Source organism: Vanacampus margaritifer, chromosome 4 (assembly GCF_051991255.1).
Source record: "Vanacampus margaritifer isolate UIUO_Vmar chromosome 4, RoL_Vmar_1.0, whole genome shotgun sequence".
Taxonomy (NCBI): domain Eukaryota; kingdom Metazoa; phylum Chordata; class Actinopteri; order Syngnathiformes; family Syngnathidae; genus Vanacampus; species Vanacampus margaritifer.
Window position 1 is genome coordinate 12,130,836 of NC_135435.1, and position 26,647 is coordinate 12,157,482.

At 37.6% G+C, this 26,647-nt stretch overlaps 2 protein-coding genes across 2 annotated transcripts in view; both read right to left on the reverse strand.

Annotated features, from left to right (window-relative positions):
* pla2r1 (phospholipase A2 receptor 1) overlaps nt 1-5,334 on the reverse strand; it is a 49,438-nt gene extending 44,104 nt beyond the window's left edge. Inside the window, exons 1-6 of the mRNA XM_077563363.1 lie at nt 5,083-5,334; nt 3,477-3,857; nt 3,230-3,403; nt 2,896-3,060; nt 1,845-1,958; nt 1,110-1,259 (exon numbers count right to left, since the gene is read on the reverse strand). Coding sequence (XP_077419489.1) covers nt 1,110-1,259; nt 1,845-1,958; nt 2,896-3,060; nt 3,230-3,403; nt 3,477-3,857; nt 5,083-5,230 — 1,132 coding nt within the window. The 5' untranslated portion in view covers nt 5,231-5,334. The remainder of the gene's footprint in view (nt 1-1,109; nt 1,260-1,844; nt 1,959-2,895; nt 3,061-3,229; nt 3,404-3,476; nt 3,858-5,082) is intronic.
* A 330-nt stretch (nt 5,335-5,664) lies between these two features.
* On the reverse strand, nt 5,665-24,491 carry itgb6 (integrin, beta 6). Its single transcript, XM_077563506.1, has 16 exons — nt 24,378-24,491; nt 19,271-19,455; nt 18,240-18,319; nt 17,958-18,156; nt 17,637-17,883; nt 16,683-16,848; nt 16,438-16,599; nt 16,249-16,344; nt 15,658-15,747; nt 13,917-14,051; nt 13,313-13,733; nt 13,000-13,222; nt 10,977-11,071; nt 8,712-8,825; nt 6,394-6,560; nt 5,665-6,244 (listed from the first exon to the last, which is right to left on the reverse strand). Exons 2-16 carry the CDS (start codon nt 19,323-19,325, stop codon nt 6,146-6,148), a joined length of 2,349 nt encoding a protein of 782 aa, XP_077419632.1. The 5' UTR covers nt 19,326-19,455; nt 24,378-24,491; the 3' UTR covers nt 5,665-6,145.
* Nucleotides 24,492-26,647: the final 2,156 nt, after the last annotated feature.

The following is a 26,647-nucleotide window of genomic DNA, read 5'->3' on the forward strand; positions in this document are numbered from 1 at the left end:
GGGAACAACTCCATGTAGTTTCCGAAATAGGCATTACTACATACACTCCAATGTACCAAATTTAAATTGTGATTTCCGATTTAAAAAGTGTAATTTATGTGAGTAGTGTAAACTATTAGCAAGAAAATTAACCCCCGCATATTCTCACTCAGCAATCAGTTCTTTATGTGTTTTTGTGTGTGTGTGTGTTCGGGCTAGCACCTGTCCTCCTTTACTCGCTGAATAATTCACCCTTTTTTCTTGTTGTGTCCTCATTCAAAGCCATGCCCATGTCTGATATGAAAATATTTCTCCAAGCACCATCTAGTGGCATCTTGGTGCCAAGAAACTAAGGAGAGAAGCTTTATTTAGTCAGGCCACACCCATGTCTAACAGAAAAAGTGCTAACTGTATTGCGAATAAATACAGTATATAAAAATGACATTTTTAAGGTTGTTTTACAACCTGCACAATGTGTAGATAAATTGGAATTTAAAGAGTTAAAACAAAAATGTAATACAGGTAGATAATTTATACCAAAATATGAAAAATGCACAATATCTGTGTGTGGCCAAAAATGGCCACAAACAAGCTGAAAAGGTGGTAAAATTGAACAGAACAGAACAACAACAAAAAGAACAGGGCTTGAGTGAAAATATGCCACATACTTTTACACTCTGCATCTTGTATATTTTAGGATTATATAATGCTGCCATCCTTGCTACTGTGCAGGTGGTGGTGCTGAATGCTGATTGATTTAAAAAAAAAAAAATAATAATAATAATCTTTACTGATTATGTCTGTATCGGTTCAAAAATGGCCACGAACAAGCTGAAAGTGTATTAAAATCCAACCAGACAAATTCACTGCAGACTTTTTGTTTTGGTCTTACTGCCACTGACTCCATAAAAAGGAAGGTCAGAGGTTTTCTCTCCAGGTGCAAAGCAGCTGCTCAGCAGCAAAGCAGCAACCGCAGCTAAAAAAATAAAATAAAATAAATCTTGGACATGATCTTCTTCTTCTTCATTCCTCATGCTGTCTACAGTATGTGATATGTGACACCAACTAACTACAGGAGACCAAGTCCTTTATCAGCCAATAAAGACGATTCGGATTATTTTGTTTCTCACCAAGTGGCTCGGCTCTGCGCGTGTCATTGGGCGTCTTCTTGCAGATGTAAGGCAGAGCAGACTCACAGGAAAGACTCTGCCAGAGTCCGTCAGGGCCAGAGTTGTACACGCCACACTGTCTGTTGTCCTCCAGAGGGCTGGCCGGCAGCACTGATGGAAATATAAAAGGGAAGAACCCATTTTGTTGTCGGAATGTGGAATAACACATGTGTTAGGCACTAAAATTGTTTTTCTCATTATCATTCCACTGCTCTACTCCTTCCACATTTCTTCACCGATCCAAACCATTCCAACTTCAACATATTCACCTCATTCAGGACATCTCGGCAACTATTTTCCACATTCCCAACATTCCCCTTTTTCAACGTATTTCCCTACAAAAATTTCCCATTTCAATGTTCCAAATTTAAGTCATATTTCCGTTCCTATAACTCACTTGTAAAGAATGAAATTACTGTGGAAATTGTGGCTGAATGCTGAAGAAGTCAAGTGCCTTGGAATTAATTCTATCGATGAAATTGGAACGGTTTGAATTAGTTGCGAAATGTGGAAGGAGGAAGACGAAATATGTCAAATGTGTCTTAACTGGACAATTATTATGGAAAAAATGTGTGGAATGTGATAAAATAGTTGTAAACATGTCTTAAATTTAAATTAAAGTTTAAAATGTAATGGATAATTATCCCACCACAAAAATAGACGTTAGCCAATTTCATATAGACAAATTAATCCTACCTGTGGTGAAATTAACCAACGAGAGAGGTGCGCCATCCGACCACTGCCACCCCCGACCGTCCTTCAAGTGGTTCAGCCCGATCCACGCCATTGCTCCAACACTATCCATCCGATCTATTACAAGAACCACATGTGAGTTCATTAGCTAACCTTCCTTAGGTTGCGGACAAATTGGTAATAATTGGTCTAACGTTGGCAATAAACATGAATGGAAAGATGGAAGGTGTATTTGGGGTCATTCTAGAATTGGAGGACATTTTCTGTCCCCTTTCATGAAAAAAAAAACCTCCATTCAGTAATAGAGAAATGTGCACTCGAGTAAATTATAGTTGTCATGAGAAAAAAATAATAAAACACCAAATCACTTGTGAGCACCCACTAAAATTGCATATTTCTGTTGTTCCTCCCCCTTGATGATAAAGGTTAGAAATTAGCTTTTTGGTACGAATTTGTTGATGTCTTCCCTGTAGTTGCTGTAACATTTTGTTGGATCACTGAAATATAGTAATTATGCTCTGTAAGACTCAGCAGAAATGGTAACAAGCAAATAGTTTTAACAACGAGTAGATTTAAGGTAAGTACGCTCACCTATTTATTAATTTTTTCATGTTTTTTTTCAATGTGTATAAGGTAGCATGTACTCTTGGGCAAAAACTGTAAAATTTGCAAATAATTTCCAACACTATCAACTGTAATTAGATTAATAAAAAAATTAGCATTCAAATAAAAAACAAATTTTCATTAACTGTTTCAGTTTAAATGTATTCAGTAATATTTTTATTTTACAGGTGCCTGAGGATCTGTAATTGGGTAATGCCAAATTGCACTATTTGACGTGGCAAATAAAATATCTCATTAAAAGTGTACCATTGATGGTTGGTTGAGCTGGTCAAATCAAATTGTATGATGTTTATATTTCTTGAAAACATAACAAAAGACTATCACTTAAAAAGTCCATTTTCAATTCTGAAATGACCCATATACTGTCCTTGCACAGCATACAGTAATATTTTGTCCTGATTCCTGCCAGTATCTTCAAGCAGATTCATACCTCTGATGTACCTGTGCTCTGCCAAGCTGGTGATGCTGAGCAGATTTCCACCCTGAGCCTGACAAGTCAGCATCGCTTGACTCCAGGTGAGGATGGTGTACAGGTTGAACTGGTAGCAAGCACGAAGATCATGGTTTGACTCCCAGAAGTGCTCACAGCTGTAATCTAGCATGGAACATTTATATTAAAAATACTGTTTGATATCTAACATACTTGTGAAGCAAAAAAAAGTGCACTAGTTGACAACTGTGTGCTAATAGTAATACAAATAGTCGGGGGTGCCTGGGATGGACATACATGACAAACGACTTATCTTGCAAGTGTAAGAATTTACCATGCACCGGGCAGAACCCCCACTTTTCAGCCTCATCATATCTAGTGGTGGTCGAGCACCATGGAAGAAGATCTTCGCGGCCCTCAGTGGTGCACTCTGAGTACCATTTGTTGTTGTATTTAAAAGGCAACGCACAGGGCATGCCATGTGCATTTCCCAACAAAGTATGGATATCTGCAAAGACACCGTATATAATAAACCAAATGACAAAAGGCTCATTTGTGTTCATTTATTTATTTATTTTTACCTTCATATGGATTCGAGCAGGGCCCCTCTTTCGGCGTGTTGTACCTTTTCCACTCATGATTTGAGTTTCTTTTTACCACCACCAAATTCCCAGCAACAGCCACCTTCCACCGGGATGCCCCGTACAGCATATTTCCTCGACAGCGCCACCACAGTACGGGAAGGTCCATGTCGCACTGGAATGTTCCGAGAGGTTGCGCGGGGTCAGACATGTTGAGGCCCAGACACGTGCTAGTGCCCGCGTTGAAGAGACGGTGGTGGGAAACCCACTTCCAAAGCATGCGGCGGGTGGGACGGCGACAGTCCCCGAGCACCAGGTTGGATTGTTCCACTGTCACACAGCGCTGAAGAATGTTGCTCTCCAGGATGAAAAGACCCTTTCCTACACACAAGACGGATGACAAACTATTGATATGACTAGTTATCGTATTGTATATAATTCACAGTAAGAAGTTTACTTTTATACCAAAGAATATTTCAGTCTGTACTTTATTGTTTTTATTACATAATAATAGTAATAAAAATAATAATAATAGTAATAATAATAATAATAATAATTTATTAAATAAAATGTATAAAAATAATAACATATAAAATTATATAATTAAAAATGATCTCTGAATTAATTAAAGAAAAATCCATTACGTTTTTACTTTGACCAAAGTCAAAGGATTTTTTCAATTCTTTCTTAATTCAAATTCAGACCTATTTCATTACATTAAAGTACATATGAAAATTTGTAATGTAAAAAGTTAATTTTTAAAAATGCTTCCATTATATAAAATTCACTTATTCAACTAAACTCCTTTCCCATTAAATAATTAAATTATAGTGCAACACTTCTTTTTTTTAATATTTACTAAGTAAAGGGTTGAATGAGCACATGTACCAGTACTTTACATAAGTACAAAGTGTGTATACCTTTGCCGCCTCTGATTAATATATAGTACATTAAAATACACTTGAACATTTTAATGTAAAATACATTAGGCCTCTATAGGTCTACCAATACAAACAAGGAAAAATGTTTATAGTATGGTAAAATTAACTTATGTAACTTAATATATTTTCCTGTTAACTTATTAAATAAAATTCCAGTACTTTTTTTTTTACTTTTACTTAAGTAAAATTTGTGTTTTACTTAAGTAAAAGTTTACTATTTTCTAACATAAGCATCTGAGTGCGAGCACTTTTTCTACCTAGTCTGAATAATATAGAGCACAAATGAACATTTGTAAAGTAAAATACATTAGATATAATCAAATATAACCAAGTCAAACAGTAATTACACTATTTTGAAATAAACTAATTGTGTGACTACAATGTCATGACTCATGACCATGACATAGAAATAGCCTACAGTAAGCTTCTTCTTCTTCTTCTTTTTTAACTCAATTTAATGATTTGAATCAGTGCTTCCACTTTTACCAGAGTATTTTTGTACACAAGTATCTTTACTTTTACTCAGGTACAGCGTGCTAGCTACTTGCCACCTCTAAATCAGATCAGATATCAAGCGAGCCGCATTGTTTCTCTTCCACTTTTACACAATTACGACATTAATGACTGCATAGGTGTACTTTTTCAGGGCCAGGAATGTTACTTACTGTTAAATTCGGCGAGCTCTTCATGCTCCACAATTTCACCGTCGTCCTCCTCCGGGGCGGAACATGCACAAGTTTTCAGCAACAACAAAGTTACACAAATAGCCGTCACCAAGTCCACGTCCACGCAACGGAACAACCGTGAGAACATTTCGACGGCGGGTTGCAAGGTCCAATATGTCTAAACATTCCGATAAGCCAGTTCTGGAAGTCAGCAACTCGTTGTTCGTCGTAGTCGTTTTTTCCCTCGCTCGCTTGCACCAAAAGTTTAGCAGCAGACTTTCTAGAGTGGGGGGCTGTGACGTCACGTCCGACGGAAGAATTGAGTGGATGGATGGATGGATGGATGGATGGATGGATGGATGGATGGATGGATAGATAGATAGATAGATAGATAGATAGATAGATAGATAGATAGATAGATAGATAGATAGATAGATAGACAGACGGACGGACGTGTCGTCCTATGAAAAGTTACAGAATACAATAATGAGCATGGGCATGAGAGGGGTATACTTATTTTTGTGAGACTGTTGTGTAGACAGATAAAACTTGTGCCACATCATTGCATTTTATTATCAACATTGAAGGCTCAGCCTTACTTTACAATAAAAGGGGGGGGGGGGGGAACATTGAAAATCATAAACTTAACATTTACATTCATTGGATGAACACAAGGACAACATTATTTTTTTTCAGTAGTCGACCACTCAAATACTTTAGTGTTCTAGCTCCCTCAACTGAGCGTTGCCATGTTGAAGCTTGTAGGTTCACGCAGCAGACTGACGAGATCAGTGTTTTGTTAGTCAGCGTGCGTTTGCACCTGCAGGCAAACTGCAATTAAACAGCAGCAAATATATGATACAGAGTCATGTCTGTTCACGGGGTTGTCAGTATTCTGTCTTGCAACTCTGAACCAATCAGAGCTTCATGCAGTAGTACAAAAAAAACATGTTGAGATGTCAATTCTCAGATTGTAGCACACACACACACACACACACACACACACACACAAACAAAGACTAAGTGCACTCAGATGCTGGTTAGTATTGCCTCCAGCTAATCATCAGTATGGATCAATTGTAATCATCTTCTCCCGCTCTCTGTTCTTATAGGTAACGTTTTTAAATGTCGATGTGGAGCTTCTGAACAGTGGATTGGTCCCCTGAATGGAAACACAAAACACACATGAGCACTCATATTAAGTTCGAATAAACAAGACACAACATTGACAGGTGTGGGACATTACTCTTGTGTTTTCATTACATGCAAAATGTAAATGAGTAGAACTGTACGTGAATTCCAGAATCTCACCGACTGCCACTTTGCCTTTGCCCTCTCAGCCTCAAACTTGGCCACTTCTTTATCGTCGTGAACCGACACCAGTACTTTCCAAACAGCCAGCAGGATCAGTCCGATGCACACGATGGAAAGTGAGACGCCCAGGATGATCATGGGGATGTTGGGCGGTTCGGGACAACCTAGGACGGGACACAAGATCACACTTGAACCTTTGAGATCATTTTTATACTGTTCACTACTCACTTAAGGCCATAATCACCCTTTTTTTCTTATTTTACATGCACACCTTTCAGGTATGTGCATTCTCCCGTCAGGACTTCCATCTAGCATGCGTAACCAGCTAATGTGAGACAAGCTAACATGCTACACTTTGAAATAGCATGTAATTTTGTTGTCCTGTATGAAATATAGTCAATAAAAGTAATTCAATCATTTAATGATGTGTTTATGACTGAATGCAAGTTTGGAGGTCCATCAATAGGAAAGCAGGTGTGTCACTGTCTGCCGTTCTTCGTCAGCGGGTGAGTCACCTAAATATATTTTATGACCAATATTAGAGCAAAGAGAAACAAATGATTGTGCCATTATGATGGCTATAGTTGTTGTAACATTGAGCAGCTCTCCAAGAAAAGGAGTCTACTGTCGCAGATATATTTCGCTAATTGATATGATATATTATGCCGACGTTGGATCGGAATCTTTGCATCTCTTGCGTCGCAATCACTACTTTTCAGGGAATCAAAAAAAAAACACCATCTCCCTTGAGCTACCTAAGACCGCATTGTTCTTGTAGTGTTGGTAACTATATATTATATTGACATCATATACTGTTGTGTCTATATCCCCACCAAAATCGTGTTTATGTCCTGATTTAATATGATAAAAAACTTGCAAATTTATTTAGGCTGTCATTGATTAAAATGATAGAACAAAATCTTTTCATACTTCACAAACGTAAATGACAATGGTTACATCATCTTCCTAAATTCCTTTTCAAATGTCTTGAATGATTAAATTTAAAAAAAAAAACATAAAAGTGATGAGTAGAAATTAATCTTAACTTCATTATTTTTCATGTAGAATTAATCCCTTTAACTCATTCACTGCCATTGACGGCTATAGACGTCAAAAATTCATTTGAACTATTTAAACTAGTTTGACATTTTTTCCCACTTTTGTTAACAAGAGTATAAAAACCTAGATTTGTTTTTATTGTATTAGAACAGACATAAAATTTGTGATTAATCATGAGTTAACTAGTGAAGTCATGCGATTAATTACGATTAAAAATTGTAATGGCCGGGCGCCCCTAATTTTTTATAATCTTTTCCTAAAAAAAAAAAAAAAGATTGTTAAAAACTAAACAAAAAAGTTTTTGTTTGTTTTTTAAAAAACATTATTATCAGGCGATTAAAATTTGTAATCGTAATTAATCGCATGACTTCACTAGTTAACTCACGATTGATCACAAATTTTATATCTGTTCTAAATGTCCCCAAACAATTCTAGGTTTTCATACTCTTGTTAACAAAAATGGGAAAAAATGTTAAACTAATAGAAATAGTTAAAAATATATTTTTTAAAGTCTATAGCTGGTCAATGGCAGTGAATGATTTAAAAACTAAATTTTGCACTTGCTGTCGACTGAAGATGACATCACCTGTGCTGAGGAAGTCGGTAACGACCAATCACGGCTTACCTGTTTTCTGGGTTTGGCCAGCAAACTGAACCATGATTGGTTGTTACCTACATCCTCAGTAGAGGTGATGTCATCTTCAGTCGACACAGCAAGTGGGAACATTTTTTTTTTTTAAAGGTATTCCTTCTACATGAAAAATAATGAAGTTATCAAATTCATTTTGGACAAAATAAGATTTTTTTACTGCTGAAAATTCCTCAATGAGTCAAGTACCCTTTAACTTTGTAGCTGCCCAGTTCCTTCTGCACTTAGCATTACAGCGATTCCTTTTTAACAAAACATATTTTCTATTTTTATATTGAGGTGTTATAAAGCTGCACAGCTCTCGCGAATTGATGAAGAGCTTATTAGAAAGTACCCACTGATTTGTTCTCAAAATATTTTCAACACTTTACAGATGTGGGGACAGACCAATGTCTGTATCAATGTGAAAAATACCAAATTGACCATACAGTATTTGAAATAATGGGTTTCTGCCCAACAGCCATGATACATACAGTAACTATTATGCATTTTAATATTATACTGAATAAAATACATTCTATGCAGTTTATACCTTTATCCATTTATAGTCATCTATCTACCAATCCACCCATCCACCGATTGTGCATACTTTTTTTGCCCATCTTACCGTACATGCGAGGATTGTAGACCATCATCGTGTCCCCTCCGAGCACACTAAACGAGATCCAGCACTCATTTTGGGACTTCAGCATGCATTGCGTAGAGGCGCTCTTGTCTACTTCTGAAAAGAAATAGGAACATATATAATGAAGCCACCAATGAATTGTATATCATCTTCCCTCTCAACACTGAGGCGAGAATGTAAAATGATATCCTCGCCTCTGTCGTGCTGTCATTGTGATTTCCATATCAAAGACGACAATCTGTGTGTGTTGTCTGCATTATTGTGTTTCCCATCTGAAAAATCCTCTTTAATGATCAGATATCGTTCTCAATTTGCACAAGCATAGCGTGTTTTAAATAATCTCTTCTTTTAGGGAAGCCACGCTCCATCAACTCCTCACAGGCACCACAATAGCTGGGCCTGTAAAGAATATGTTGGCCATTGTCCCACACAGTCTGAAAGGACATGGCTCACTAACAAATAGGGCAGTGCTTCTGAACCTTTTTACACCAAGTACCACCTGGAAAAATACTTTAGCAGTAGCATAGAAGGTCTAAGTGTTCATTAAATACATGTCTGAGGTTTTAGCCGTAAATTGTAATATTATTGTACGCCACTGTAATAACACACAGTCAACCCCCCCCAAAAAAATCTTGACAATAATATGTTCTATGCAGCCCCACTAGTCTAAATACGGTATTATGGTTAACTCATTCACTGCCATTGACGACTATAAACGTCAAAAATTCATTTGAACTATTTCTATTAGTTTCACATTTTCCCACTTTTGTTAACAAGAGTATAAAAACCTAGATTTTTTTTATTGTACATTTAGAACAGATATAAAATTTGTGGTTAATCGCGAGTTAACTATTGAAGTCATGCGATTAATTACATTTTTTTTTTTTATTCCGTCTGATGCCCATAATTTTTAATTAATTAATTAATAATTATTTATTTTTTAAATTCAACTCTTATAAATGAACAATAAAAAAAAGTTTTTTAGGTTTTTTATACTCTTGTTAACAAAAGTGGAAAAAATGTGAAACTAATAGAAATAGTTCAAATTAATTTGTTACGTCTATAGCCGTCAATGGCAGTGAATGAGTTAATATTGTGTCTATTGAATATGAGTTAAGCAGCAAAATCCAGCAGTTTTTATCAGTATCAGAAGGCGGCCATTTTGCCACTTGCCGTCGAGTGCAAATGACATCACAGTTGCGCAAGTCTCCAGTAACAACCAATCACAGCTCAGCTTCAGAAAACAGGTGAGTTGTGATTGGTCGTTGCCTGAGCCCTGAGCAACTGTGATGTCATCTTCAGTCAACAGCAAGTAGCAAAATGGCCACTCCCTGAGATAGATAAAAACGGCTGGATTTTGCTGCATAACTCATATTCCAAAATTGTATTACTAAACAGAATGTCATGTTTAGACTAGTAAGGTCACATATAACATATTATTGTCAAGAAATGTTTAAGGTTGACTTTAAATACATAGTGTCAAAATGTAGTTAAATCATGATTAGAGTCATGATATAGTATGAAACAGTCATTCCTCTTGTGTGCCTGATTTACTTGTGTGTTAAATGAGCTTGTGCATCAAAGCCATTTCATAAATGCTGAAACACCTTCTCACAGACCTGTGTACCTCTGCGATGCCAAAACCCAGGACTGCACCAGCGACCTTTGGATCTTCAGTCTAACACTAACCCAACGGAGGTATTACCTTATAGCAACAATATTTTGAGTAGTTCGCTTAACAAAAGTGAAAACCACTAGAATGCATAGATTTGAAACTGTTTTTCATTAGCATATCAATGTAGCACAGACAGATAATACTTGACGCTAACCAAATTACTTAAATACCTGTGACCTTCTCAGCACCACAATGTCAATGTTCTTTAGTAGCTTTGCCCCATGAGTAATATGTAATTGTCATACTAGTGTCAACGTTTTCCTACCAGTGTGCAGAAATGTAATACAGTGATTAAGTGTAAAAAAAAAAATAAACATAACTAGTAATACACAATTGTTCTATTGGTGCACCCTCGTTTTTCTAATAGTGCTTTGAATTGTCCTGGTCCTTAATCTGGTTATCAAGGATATCGAGTACAGTAAATGCTCAAAATGCTTTCCATATGGGCAGGCACTCAAGAGACAAATCTATTTGATTACACAGCCAATTAAAACGTCTGTAATATGTCCCCTTTAAAATCAAGGCAAATGCTGGTGTAGTTCAATTACAAGGATCCTTTCTGAGCAATGTACCTGCTGTTGTATTGATGTAAACCTTGGGGAGACTGCAGTTTTGCTCACACAGCTCAGCGTCCTCATTTGCTTGGAGATGGCACTCTACACATGTCCTGGTATGAAATACAAAGGAAATGACACATATTGCAATTATCTAAAGGAACTTCAGTCACAAGATCTTCACGCACACACAAACAGTTTTCCCCAGGCCACCCCTCTCCCATTGATCTGAGCTATCAAATGGCACGGACGGGAGGCAACAGCTGCTTTGCAATAGCGAAAGGAAATCCTTCAGTGCCGTGTTGAAGACATTAGTTGTCTTTTGATGTCACCTGCAGGGCGCAGACACATGTGAACAAGGGAACCTGAACCTGATAGCTACTCAGGAGAGAATACATTGTGTGGTATAAGGATACAACATCATACATTATTGTTCATTTCCCATATAGTATGTAATGGATTCTTCTATAATCAAAGGAAAGGCCAATGTGTATTTACTATTTTTTTTTTGTTTTACACCCCTTATTCTGCATAAAAACATCCACTATAAAAGAATGTGAAGTCCTATTTTACATAAGACGCAAAAATATATCTGCCATTGTGATTTTGGTACTCTTTCAACGTTTCAAGATCTCTCCATGGCCCTCCAAAGACCAAGAAAGGTGTTTAGCGGCAAATTGTGCAAATGGTAACACAGACAGTTCTCAGGATTCTTACAAACGCCCCCAAGAACATGGACACCACTTTATCATAAAAATACACATACACAGTACATCAGTGGCAGCTGCTGGTCATTCAAATGAAGAAAATCAATTTTTTTGTTTACGACTCAGACAGATCATCCAATTATCACGCAGTAGCCGAATGTCTGTTCCATAAACCCACAGAGGCGCTGAGCACCCGATGGGCAAGAAACCCCCCAGCATTTATCCAATGTCCGTCCAGTTTTGAACAGTGGAACAACCCACTCTACAAAGCTGCGTCCGACTGTGTAAAAAAAAAAAAATAATAATAATTAAAAAAAATATATAAAAAAATAAATAAAAATAATAAAATAAAATAAAAAAATAAATAAATAAAAATAAATAAAATAAAATTTAAAAAAATAAAATAAAATAAAAAATAAATAAATAAAAAACAAAAACATTATTATTTAAAAAATAATAATTATTATAATAATAATAATATTTAAAAAAATAAAAAACATAAATTAAAAAAAACATTTTTTTAATTTAAAAATATTTAAAAAAAAATATATATATATATATATATATATATATATATATATAAAAAAAAAACATTAAAAAGAATAAAAAATTATAAAAATTTAATTAAACAAATAATAATATTAAAATATTAAAAAAATATATATAAATAAAAGTGCAGTTTAACTGCAGGGATGAATTTGAAGGAAGTTGTGTATTTTTTTTTTATTTGTAGGTAATTCTGAGCTCATAAATTGTACACACAGCAGTGCACATTCCCTTGCAGTCCTAGAGCAATCACCACCACAGTACATGTATATGTACATATAAAATTATATCCAGAAAAGCCTCACACAGTTGTTTGCACCTGTATAAAAGAAAGACATTTAAAAATATTTTTATTGTTATGTATTTTGGGTATCTATATGAAAAATCATCATATTTCAAGGTGAAAGAATTGCATTTAGTTTTTTTTTTTTAAATGTACTTTCAAAATGTGACCCAATTAGTACAAAAGCATTACAAATAGGGATGTTCGATAAAACTTTTTTTTTTTCAGACTTATACCAGTCAAAAGAATCCAAATTATTGGACCGATCCACTTTATGGGTCAATTTGACTCAACTTTTTGGGTTGTTTTATATAAAATGACCCAAGTAAAGGATCTGACCAATATTTATGAGTTATTTTACACTAAAGACCCATTTCTTGATTTAAAGTTGGGTTGAATTGACCCATGTAGAGGATTGGTCCATTTTTGACCCAACTGTTTTTAGAGTGTAAAGCTAACAGAGAAAAAGCCACACTTCAAACTTATTCTCACAGCGTGCTGTCACCTTGTCATGGAACAGGCATCCCCACACGTGGGGCACTTCTCACACAAGTCCCCCGATGCTCCCGGTACCAAGCAGACACACAGGCCGCACTCGCACTTGCCCCGGCCGCTGCACAGGACTCCATCTATGGAAAGACACGTCTCACTGCTGCTGCTGCAGTTGCAGTACTCCCCAGTCCAGCCACTTTGGCACTGGCACTCTCCACAGTCACACACCCCGTGGCCTAAGACACAAACACGCTAATGTGACCAGGCTCGCCACAGAAACACATGAATAATCCATAAGATGATTCGACGGAAATGTAATTGCCCACCTCCACAGAGCTCCCCACGGAAGCGAACACATGAGTAGTTGTCACACTCGCAGTACGGTCCATAGATGTGACCAAAGCTGGATGCGTCACACACACACTCTCCGCAGTAACATTGCCCCTGACCGCTGCAAATGTCGCTCTCATTGTTTGCCACGCAGTCGCTCAACAATGCTCTTGCCTCATTGCATTCGCACTCGGCTCCCGAGAAGCCCGGATGACACGCGCACACGCCACAGTGGAAAGTCCCTTGGCCCTCCGTGCACCGGCTGCTGTTGTCGGCTTCAGCAGGCCGCCCACACTCGCAGGAGCACAGAGACTCCAATTCTATGTCCAAAGTGTCCTGGAGGCCCACTGGCTTCAAGGAGAAGCGTCTAGTCCCGGACAGGCATCCTGGAAGCTCCACAGACACATTGAACACCACCTGAAAGGGGAAAGTCGGGAAGTGACGATCGTTACATTACAGCAGCGATAGATAGATAGATAGATAGATAGATAGATAGATAGATAGATAGATAGATAGATAGATAGATAGATAGATAGATAGATAGATAGATAGATAGATAGAAAGAATAGAATAGAATAGAATAGAATAGAATAGACTGACCGTCTCTCCAGGTTTGACATTAGAACATTGTTTGAGCTCTGGTTGGACTGCCCCATTTGGACAAATAGCGGCAAAGGACATCCGGAGATCTTCAGTGTCTCCAAGGACCTCCAGCTCAATCTCTGATCGCAGTTCCTGCAAACCACCAAAAGTGCAACGTCTTTCTCAAAGAAAGATCAGAATCACCACACTGTAATCTGTCATCATATCATTCATCCCGCGGGCTTTCCAGGTGTTTTATGGTCAATTTCACCTTGTGGTGATTTGTAACGTGCTAAGCCTCCTATATTTGTCTCCTTTTTAGGGTGAGTCATCATCCCAGGTGCGCTGGGCTGTAAAAATAACCTGCGGAGAGACTGATGGCTCACCTGAGCTAAAGTGAAGGTGTAGTTTGACGAATTATGTCTTATTTGAACACCTGCAGGAGTGGAAGGCAGTAGTAGGAAAACAATTCTTACTAAGTGTGATGGACAAATAAAGCTTCATGAAGCACTTGTGATTTATTTTTCTCCTCTAATGTACTTTTGGTTTAAAGATGCAGTGGAAATGTAATCAATTTCCATTGTATTAGCCTTAAACCAAGACCACCATCTAGATAAGTTAAGGGGGAAAAAATCACAAGTCTTTCATGATGCTTAATTTTCCTATCACTCAGGCACAGTCATTCTATTTTTGTATGACTTGAAAGACTTGTTTTTTTTACTCAGAAATTGTGAGTAAATTTTAGAAAGAGGGCTTTGATTACATTTTACAAGATAAATATTTAAAAAAAAAAGCGAAAGAAAAAAAAGCTTAACCCATGACCTTCAGCTTGAGTGACAGCCACTCTACCACCTGAGCCACTCCTGTACATTAGTATATTGCTGCAGTCAGGTGGAATCCTCGTACCTCCAAGACCGTTTTTGGTCTCATTTTGGACACACAAACAATGCAGTATAGTTAGAAACAGCAAAAGTGGCATGGCTCAGGTGGTAGCATGTCTGTCTCCCAAGCTGAAAATCATGAGTTTGTTCCTTAACGCTTACATAGATTTTTTTTAAATTAAACTAGTCAAATGTATACTCAAAACCCTCCTTGTAAAATATACTTGGAATTTCTAAGTAAAAATACATTACTAGGTTTCTTCAAGTAAGCAAAAGTTTCGCCTTTTGCAGTGACATATAGTTGTCCTACTAACAAGTATGACAAGTCCTACTAATGTGCAAAAATGTCATTAAGTAGTGGGAAACAAAACATAACACAATCATTCTACTATTGTATCCTAATAGTCCTACTAGTGCATGAATTGTCCTCCCTTTGAGGATGAAGCGCATACTAACTAGTAAATGGACATGAAGTACAAGGAAAAAATACTCAAACTGCTTTTCAAGATTTATGTGTATACATTAACCACTACAATACGAGAGTCTGCACCTCTTTGTCACGCTTGACAGACTGCAATTGTTCACAAATCACGTAACTGTCACTGAATGATGGGAAGTTTGCCATCGTGAGCTGGATTTACACAAAAGCACAACGAGGAAGCACAAGTTGCCGAGAAAAATGAGTAAGACACAAACACATCAAACAGTCTGGACAAGACGAGACTTGCAGTTGAACACACTGACGCAAATTCCCGGGAGGTGTAAGGAAGCGTAATGGGAGAAAGAATGAAAGGGATTTTGAAAAAAAAGAAAGAAAAAAAAACGGCTGGGAAAGTTCTCACAACCGCAAACAAGTTTTTCTTCGCACACTTACTCACTTTATACGCCGTTAAAATCAGTTCGAGGATGTTGCGAGAATCCGTGGCCACAACTCCAACGGTGGCACCAGGTATCAGATTTGCATAGTTCTAGGACAGTGGGAAAAAGCAGCAGTAACATATGAAAAAAGCGGGGCTGGCATCATCAGTACAGCGAACCCCTCGCTATATCGTGGTTCACATTTTGCACTCTTCGTATAATGTGGAGTTTTAATTGTTTTTTTTATATGCTCTGTTTGTATGTGTTCCTGCTCCATATGTGTGAAGAATTACAATTTCTGTAACAACAGTGCTAATTTCACGTAGCCTGTCGATGGTGTTTCATGTTGTATATTAGCATTAAGCTATTCTTCAAGGTGAGGTTATGTGAGAAGGAACTAAGGAATACTTAAATAAGTGTGATGTTATAAGTTGAGGTGTTTTAATGGTTTAAATGTGTTTAAAGCGTGTGAAGTTAAACTATTAAAAAAAAAATTAAATACAGCATCTCAATACAGTAGATTTTCACCTATCAAGGATTTATTCCATGCGATAAACGGGTGTTCACTGTACTCCAATAATGTGAATCATTTTTAAGGAGGAATATCTTACTTCATAGTTTTGCTTCTGCTTTTCTGTCACAGCAAATATCAACAATATATTGTTTTCCACTACTTTATCAATCAACTGGCCCAGAGTTGGATATTCCTGAAGAGAAAAATACATAGCATGAAGAGCTGGGATGATTCATCACCATGGAGACTTCAACACGGTCAAAACTAAAACGAATGGGCTCAAAACCTGCAATGTGGACATGGAGTAGTCATTGTTGCTGTCCAGGTGACACTGGCCATCGTTGGGAATCACAATGCCGGCCATTTTACTGTCCATCCCAAAGTGTGAGTCAGCATCACTGACAAACACCAGCAAACGCATGGAATCATTCCTCCAGCCTATCCTGTCCTATCAGAAGAACATTGTTGGTCCTGCTCACTTTTGCGATCTCAAATACGCACACTTGTGTCTGAACTGAAATGTCACTTTACCCCACAAACGGCAGCTTGCATGACGGCATCGAAGCCACACTCAGGAATGTCAATGTTTGCAGACACATGCTGCATCGAGACCATCTCATTGAACTTGATTGTGTTGCTTGTAAGGGACAAGACGTGTTTGTAGCCAAACGTTGGCAAGCAGGTCGCATCCGCGCTACTGTAACAAAGAAAAAGAAGAACACCCCCCATTTTTTTTTTTAATGATAACCAGAAATTCAGCTCAGTGTGTCTTCCTGTTAAAAAAAATCTGAAAAATAATCATCTAACAAAGCTTTATTAGCAAACATTTGGACTCAGGTATAAGCTAGTTCATTTTCAGATTTTTGTGAGAAGAGCTTGAGGACATGATGCAAAGAAACATAAAGGGGAAGTGTGCAATATGAACCAAACAGCAAAACCCATCTGTTTATATCCAGCTCAGGTGGCGGCCATTTTGCCACTGAAAATGACATCACAGAATTACTCAGGGCTCAGGGAATGACCAATCACGGCTCAACTTGCTAATGTCACATGACCAAACTCAGAAGACAGGTGACATTTTCTGAGCCATGAGCAACTGTGATGTCATTTTCAGTCGACAGAAAATAGCAAAATGGCCGCCCCCTGAGTTGGATAACAACGGTTTGATTTTGCTTCCTAATTCCACAAACACATTATATATCACAAAACCGTGTTTAGAACATATTATTGTAAAGCTAATTTTTGGTTTGACTTCAAGTCCTGAATCTCAATAGGCCTACAATGTCCACAACAGACCCAAAACTGCAGAAAGAAGAAACAGAGCTCAAGTCTTGAATCTGGTCTTCTTCAATGACAGTCAATTAATTAGCTGTACTGTACCTATCTGCAAACAGGCTTATCAAAGCATCCTAGATATGATTTCTCATTTTAACTCTTTAACTCATTGCGCCAATGTTGAAGGAGAATTGACCACCTCTGTGTTACCTGCAAGGGTTGATGAGCTCTTCTTCTGTAATCTTGATGAAGGGTAGAACGGGTTTCTCTACAAAAGAACCAAAGCCCATGCGGAATTTACTGGTGAGGTTGGCCATCTCCTTGGACAGGGTCGAGCCGAGGTCCTTGATCATGTGCAGATCATCATACATGGATGCTGACAAGTCCATCAAGTAGTAGAGGTCCACTGGGTAGTCTTCGGTGTGCTGGATTTTCACCTGGAAAGTCACCTGACTGCCTGTCCAAAAATAAAACCAACATGCTCCATGGAGATCCAAAGAAGAGCTGTCTCTGAATATGAAAATTGCATACCAGGTCGTAGTTTGAGTGCCATTTTCTGTGGCGAGATCTGAGTGAGATTCAAGTTACCACTCCTCTTCCCAAGTGGTTGATCCTGGAGGATTTCTCTCTTCGAAATGGGAAACTCCAATAAGCTTCCATCACATCCTTTTGCCAGCAAGTGCTCTGGCGTGTCACACCTTTCACTGACTGACAACCAGTCGGTGAAATTCTGAAAAGAAAATATACATTATGTTATGGTGCAAAAATCCCAAGTTGAACGTGTTCTGTGGTTTAGGATGCTGCTGCCTATACCTGCTGTGTACACCAGGCACATTGTGGACCAAGTTGTAGACATAGATCACAAGTCACAGCGCTATCAGCTGAACATGAACCTGCAAAACACACACACAAAAAGAAATCACTTCCAACAAGATGTACAGCGAATACATACACCATAACCACAGAATCAACGATTCACATTTACAACTTACTCCTTGATTACTTTTTTTTTTGATTGATCAATTAAAAAAAATAGCACTTAAATGTATTACAAAACTTAAAAAAAAATAGTTTAATTGCTGAACTTTGGGGCAACATGTGTTTTATACAATTCATGCTTATTGAAGTTGTCTATTTTTTTTTAACCATGTTAAGGGATGTTTTGGGATGGCTGCAGTACATTTTTACAGAACCAGAATTGATTTGTCATTGCACAGAAGTACAATTAGATTAAACTACTAAACTACAATTCTCAAACAACTGACCTTGATTCCTCTGTAGTTACCAATGTAGCCTGCAGCAGTACCAAAATAAATACATTTAAATGAATCCCGAAGGCTCGCAATTGACAAAAATGAAAATGAAGGACATCTTCGCTTGTTACAGTTAGTTATAAACATAACCTTTTTTTTTTTTACATTTCCATTTTTATTTACAAAAAACATATTCCCCCCCCCCCCCCAATTTTAGTTCTATTTTCCCCCCCAGTAATTTTTGTACACAATAAAAACTTGAGTTTTAATAAATGTGATTGTTTTATAAGGTTCACTTATAAGGGGTTAGAGTTATAAAAATATTTATTTTGTATATGTGCTCTCGATAGCCTATTGCAGATGTTCACCTGGCTGGATCTGGAAAATACAGTATTCCCGCGATAAACGGGGCCCACTGTCTAATGTTGCTTTTAAGGTCAGGTGTAGGCTCATCAATGACAAAATATAGCAAACAAGGGGAAAGCTCTGTAAGAACCCATATGAGGATAGTCGCTATCTAGTGTCACACTTACACTTTCTGTTTGCACAATACACACATATTACATTATAGAGCGGTTGTTGTGTGCTCACCCTCCACAGTAGTGATCCAGTAGCAGAGAAGCAGGCCCAGTAGGAGAAGCCCCATTTAGTAATCCCGTGACGTGACTTCACCTTGTCTCATATTTACACGCGTGAAAGGCGTCCGCCAGCCTTGTGCCTTCTGCGCTTGTCCAACGAAGGTGTTGCGCAGGGTACGCGCCGCCGTGCACTTTTACCTGGCAAAGGAGGAGGGGGAAGAGAAAGACGAGGAGGAAAAGGAGGTGGTGATTCGCGGCCTCACCTGGCCGCCTTTTATGTTCACTTCCGCACGCAAACCGCTAACTCGTCAACGTACGTACTCACTCTTATTGAGAAATCTTAAGAAAAAGGGAGGAAGCTTCCACACTGTCCAAAATTCCATAAAGCACACATTAGATCAGGGATGTCAATCAAATTTTGGTTGATTTTGTGATTTTGTAGCCGAGTATTATTTATTTATTTATGTATGTCTTTATTTATGTATTTATTTATTTGGTCAGGTGTATCTTGTGTATTAATTTGGGGATTATCTATATTGTTTGTGTGTGTATATATATATATATATATATATATATATATATATATATATATATATATATATATATATATATATATATATATATATATATATATATATATATATATATATATATATATATTTTAACATGCTGAAATAGCCTATTATATTGTGTTTGATTAGGAATATTTACCTTGTATCCTGCTTAAATATGTTTTTTTCCCTTTGGAATTATTTTTTGCGACGCATGTCATAAGCATGTGTGAGAGAGAGAGAGAGAGAGAGAGAGAGAGAGAGGGAGAGAGAGAGAGAGAGAGAGAGAGAGAGAGAAATGTTTCATGTCGGGGAGAACACTGGTGAATATACTGTTCTACCGTGTTGGTAAGTTAGCAAGGAAGCGATATCTGACAACTTAATTTAACCCTCGTGAGCCGCCATTCTCCAGCCTTCGATAGGTAATCATGTAGTTTATTGTAGTTACTTTTAATTTTTTACTGCATTTCATTGTTTATTGTGAATAATGAAGCGATATAATTTGAAATCAGAAGTAAGGGAAAGAGTGACAGCCAAATATTTAATTGCAATTTCTGTGAGGAAGGGAATGGTGTTGGGGGAAAAAAATCTTTTAATACTGGGAAAAGGTGCAGACAAAACACAATCTTTGGTTTAGATTTACTGCCATCTATATACAAAATCTAAATAATTTAAAAGAGACATGAAGTAGAGTCAACTCAACTCAACTTTGTTTATGAGCACTTTTAAACGCAACCATCAAAGTAAAAATCAGACATATACAAATAAAGACACTTAAACCAATAAATTCATAAAATAAAGACAGTAAATACAATAAAACACTAAAACAATGTTGAGTCGAAAGCCAAAGAATATAAAAGGTGTGTTATCTGAAGCAGCCACGAACTGTTCTGCCTCAACTCTCCCCTTTTCTCACACATTGAATGAAGAAAACGCTGCAGGGTTGCTTTGAAGATGTGCTGGTTCATCGACTGGCCCACGTTAGAGGGGAAACTTGCAATTTGTATAGTTTGGGTTTTAAAAAGTGCATTATGTCTTTTGTGACACTAGTCCTGGACCTTTTCTGACACATCTAAGTTAATCATTAGTTGCTTTTGTAATTATTAAAATAAAGAGAAACCTTATGCTCATTCTCAGAATCCCCCCCAAAAATTAAACTTTAAATCAGAAGTTATGGAAAGTTGTCATATTCAAATATTCAAGTAGACCTATACAACTATTGCTCAGTTTATGTTAGGGAAAGGATTTAGTTGTTTTTTTAAAGTGTTTTTTGTTGGAGATTTTCTGCCAAAATGAAAGTAAAATCAGTTTTACAAGAAATATGACATTAAAAAAATGGTGCAGCCTTTAGCGGTCAAACATATGTTACATTAGGCACATATTTTTACTTAGAAGAAAGAAAAAAAGCATCACCTTGTATTATGTACCTTCTGCCATCTAGTGAAAGAGCATTTCATTGTTACGCCTGTCACTATATGTAAATGTCATAGAAATCTGAACAAAGATTCATCCACAACAAAATCAGTAAAATATGAAATTGGATAACTTTCCGTGGCGCACCTGAACATTACATTTTTAATACACTACTTTAAAAAGGACATTTTCAAGTGATCCCAACTTTTGAGTTGTATTGAATATGTTGTTTAGGACAACTTTCCACGCAAACACATCAGTGCAAAGGTACACTCACCAGCCACAACATTAGGAACACCTTCACAGACCAATAGGAGAGCACATGTATGCAAATGCCCCGACAACATTGATGATCACGTTAGATGGAGAATCAGAAATGTAAAGTAACGTATTGTTGTGTACAGTATGCGAAGCACTAGTGCTCAGCAGTAGGAGCAGTGAACTTTGACAAAAGGACAGGCCACGCCGTTAGTAAATAACGCCTTTCTTGCCTTATTGCTTAGGCACATAACAGGAGATCAATTATTAACAGCACCAGTCACCTGAATATGAATCATCGTCTCGCCAGACGTTTTAACTTCCTTTCAAAACCAGACATCCCCACCAATGAGGAGGTGTTGAACTGTAAACACCTGCGGGGCAAATATCATCACTTTTCTTTACTCGGAGGAATCTTTATTCAGCACCACGCCCGTGTCAATCTCTCTGGGGGAGTCCCATCCATCTGTTACTCCCCCTCCCTAACACACCACCATACCAATCGTACTCACAGGGAAAGCCACTTGAGAATTTATTTCACACTCTTCATATCCAGTTTAAGGTCCACATACTCTTTGTTCTAGGTCTTTGTTCTCTGTTGGCATACTAGCAGAACTACATGTTACTAATTGGGCAAGCTGACAACTATCCATGCTTTTAAGGTCAAATTAGTAGCATGCAGTTGTTAACAAATGCACACTGTTGCCTCATTAGTTACATGTAGTTATCCTAAAAGTAAGCCAAAGTTGTCTTAATAGTGAGGACAAAAATTGTACTAGTACATGGGTACAAGGTTATAAAAGGAGTTTGAGCATTGGATATGAGGCATTTATTAAATATCAAGAATTTCAAATGAATGCTTAGATTTATTATTATTATCATTATTATTATTATTATTGATATCCATCTTAAGGTAGACCTAAGACGAGTAAACTCCTCACCAGGGCTCGACTGGCCATCTGGCATACAGGGCAGATACCCGGTGGGCCGGCCTCTTTTGTGGAAGATGCGGTGCTTTTTAATGATTATTTTCCGACATTTTATGCCAAGAGACTGGCCCACAATTTAGAGGGATCAGTCCATTTATCCAGTTCGAATATAGATCGCAAACTGAAACATCATGCCGGTGGGCATAAGGCAAAATGCCAGGACCAATTTTTTTGTGCCAGTCCAGTACATCTCCTCACATCTTCTTACTAGTAAAACAATCAGTACAACGACTAGATCACACGAGTAGAATGGCTTTGTCTTACCATTATGGAAACCTTCCAAGAAGTGACTTCAGGTCCATGTTCTAGTAGCCACTCTGTCCTCACGAGTAATAGTAACTTTGGCAAACTGTGCTCTAGTTGACAAAAGTATGCTATTAGGGATGTTATAAAATTCTGCTAATGAACATCCGTTAATATTAGCATTAGTATTATGCAGATGTCTACTAGTGCAAAATGTTGCCTCATTATAGCAGTAAGATGTAGTTATCTTAGTGTGCAGAAATGTCATGCGGTAATGAGACAAGACATAGTCATTCTAGTACGAGTGAAGAAAATGCAGGCTTAATAGTTGAAAACTACTATCTTTGATATCCAGTTTAAAGTCATCCTATTAGGCTAAAAGTGGCTTAAATAGTGGGAAATAATATAACAAGTAAGACACAGTGGTTTTACTAGTGCACCCTATATATACTATACTTAACCATTTAGGGAGTGACCCTCTGCTAGGGATATGTAGTACTGCACCCATCCCACTTAGTTGTACGCATGTGGGGGTCACAATCAGAGAACATCTTTTGACCACAACTTTTGAACCTAGAGCAACTCAGAACCAACGTGACGTTCCTCATGTTACCGTTGGGGGGAGCTGTTGCGCAATACCTTCTGAGGTGTCCTATTTTGGGAACCACCTGCAATATGTGGCTGTTCTAATTGGAAGGCCTGCTGTTGCTGTGAGTGTGCCGAATTGTTTTACTAGTGAGGACGAAGAGCGCACTAGTACCTTAAGCTTAAATGGCTTCCCACATGCTCAAGCCTCTCAACTGGTTCTATTTTTGCTCCACCTTGACACTCTTCAAGTGTCAGTGTGTGAAATTGTTTTGTTCATGTCAGCATACTAGTTGGAGAGCTAAAGACAGTTGCTAGCGAGGCAAGACTGAGCAATAGTTGACATCTTCACGCTACTAGCAATATTTGTGAAGTGCCGGATGTTAACCAGTAGAATTGTATACAGTACTAGAACAGTAGCGTGAAGATGTCAACTAGTGCACAGATTTGTCTGTCAATGAAGACGCTTTGTGTTCACTAGTGGGATATCTTTGGCGTACTAGCAGAACAGCTATAAGCAATTAGTAAATCTGTGCACAGCTTAACTCATTCACTGCCATAAATTCATTAAAAAAAAATATATATATATATATATTAAAAATGAGGGTCAAGAGGCGGTTCAAATTCTAAATCGTAATTCATCGCATGACTACACTAGTTAACTCGCGATTAATCACAAATTTCATATTTGTTCTAAATGTACAAAAAAAAAAAGGTTTTCATACTCTTGTTAACAAAAGTAGATTTTTTTTTAAACAAATAGAAATAGTTCAAATGAACTTTTGACGTCTATAGCCGTCAATGGCAGTGAATGAGTTAAGGTCATAATAATAAGCCAAAAGTGGCACAAGTTGTGGAAATAAAATGTCACTAGTAACCACTTGTACTAGTGTGTCCTCGTACTGTTGTCCTACCAGAGGGGACACATTTCTGCTAATTTACAGCTAGTTTTCGTTCCACCTATTTTCTGAACTAAAGAGGATCACTCATTCAAATTCAACATGCCATCAATCATTCTCTCACAAATCATATAATCTACTACTTCTAAGCATACGGAAATGGCTGCAATGTGAGTGCTCACCTTCGGGGGCGTCCTTCGAAAACATGCTGCCCCATCCGGCTGCCACGTCTTCACTGTCATCCGGTGAAAAATGGCCAGAAGTGGGGCCGCGTCAGGCCGCCGCATTCATTGGGGCCTGTTGTACCGCAGCTCTGCGCTCACAGGAACAGAAAAGCCATTGTAACGGCGCCCTTTATCGCACATGGGTGACCCCGCTGCCCATGTGTGTGTGTGCATCCCAACGTGGGTGAGTATGCATGAATGTGTGTGTGTGTGTGATGACAATGAGTGACAGAAGCAACTGTCGCCTGTGAGCGCTGCATTCTGCCGCTCACGCAAATAAAAAAGTGTAAAAGTGGAGAGCATTTATTCGATATACTTGATATCATGCTTAAGGTCCATGTACTAGTACACTCTTTGTCCTCACTAGTGAAACAATTCAGCGCACTAGTAGAATTACTATGACTAGTATAACGCTTTTCCACTTCTTGTGCTACATTTGGCCCGATAGTACACAACTGTCACACACTAGTAGTCTCCTTCTTGTAGAAATGTTTACTAGTAGTTTTGCCTCACTGGTCAGGATTTGAGCAGATTAGGTTGACATAGCAACTAGGAGTGTCAGGCGATTATTAAAATAAAAATAAAAAAACATATTTAATAATATGTTAACTCAAAAAAAAAATAAATAAATAAATATAAATAAATAAATAAATAAAATGTACACAAAAATATTTTTCCTAAGTTTTCATACTTTAATTAACATAGTGGAAACAATGTTAAACTAATAGAAATATGGCTGCATATTTTAGTCATTGATACAGTAATTTCATAATAATTCATAAAATTTTTGTTAAAATTAAAAGGATGTACAGTACTGTACTGTAAAAAAAAAAAGTGTGATATTGATTTGTGTTGGTCATGTTTCTGCCACTAGATGGCATAATTGCATTTGTAAGACATTGGTGACAGCTCAGTGCATTTTTCTTTTCATGTTAAGAGCTATCTAATCTTTGACATGAAGTAATTTGTGAACTTCAACACATGTTTAAAATTGTAAAATACAACTTGACCCCAGTCTCCACAAATATATGCATTATTATTAAATTTATTACTACTAAATTTTGACGTGGACATGTCTGCTGCGTTGCGACTGGAATTCCCCCAGTAACAGGCTCTCCAAGTAAGGCATGGTCATTAATCGTGCGTTCAAAAAAATTGTGGTGTTAAAGGAACTTTAAATTAGCTCAAAATGAACACACTAATTTTGCCACCCCTTAGAGCAACACATGGAGGCTGAAATCTGATTGGACGAAAACAACAACATCCACATCTATATACTGGGAGCAGTGCAAAAAGAGAAATGCTATGAAATGAAAATAATTGAATAGGTTGTAAATGTAGGGCAGTGATTTTTTCATAGCGTTGACCACCTCTGGCCTATGCTTCAACAAAAATCTATATTCCATAAAAATAATGGGTATTATTTGAGTGACAATGATAAGCCATTGATAGGAGAGTCAGCATCCCAGGCATCCCACGTGTTGAATTACTGATTGTATCACACTAAATAAACCAGATTAAACACTGAAGCCAGCCCGCCCACCTCCCCCTCCCGTCCCTCTTTTCATGTCGGTGCCCCGTGTCTAACCTTGGGCTTTCTCAAGGGATCAGTGCCATGTGTCCCTTCAGCTGTGGTGAATTAAAACGAGAGGCAGAGCAACAGAGTGAGCGAGAGATACTTGGCATGTTCCACGTGTTCACGGGCTTGATGCCATTAACGGAGGAATGTGATGGACATCTGTGTGTGTTTTGGGTGGATGTATATTCCTGGAGATGACATTGAGTGGTGCGTTACACACACACAGGAAACGCCGGATTCCTTTATGTGAGTGTCAAAAATGCAGCGCCAATGAATAACGACACAAAAGAGCTACAGCGCATTGTTGGTAAAATACACATGAAATAAGATCTGTTTTTTCACCAAAAATCCTCTTACTAAAATACTACTCATAGTACACAAAGAAAAGATGAATCATTTTTGTTCCTGCGAGAGTAAAATATAAATATTAATATGATATGAGACAATAACAACAAAAACTCTCACACTTACCCACATTTTTTTACAAGAGGCAAAAAGTTTTCTTTCTCTGAAAGACTTAAGACGTGTGTGATTTATTTAGTTGTGTGATAGGTGAATGGTCAATGTGTGAGAGTTTTTTGTGAGTGTGTGAAGTTTTGAGGTCTTCAAGTTTTAAATGTGAGATGTTTCTGGTGAGTTTTTGATGTGG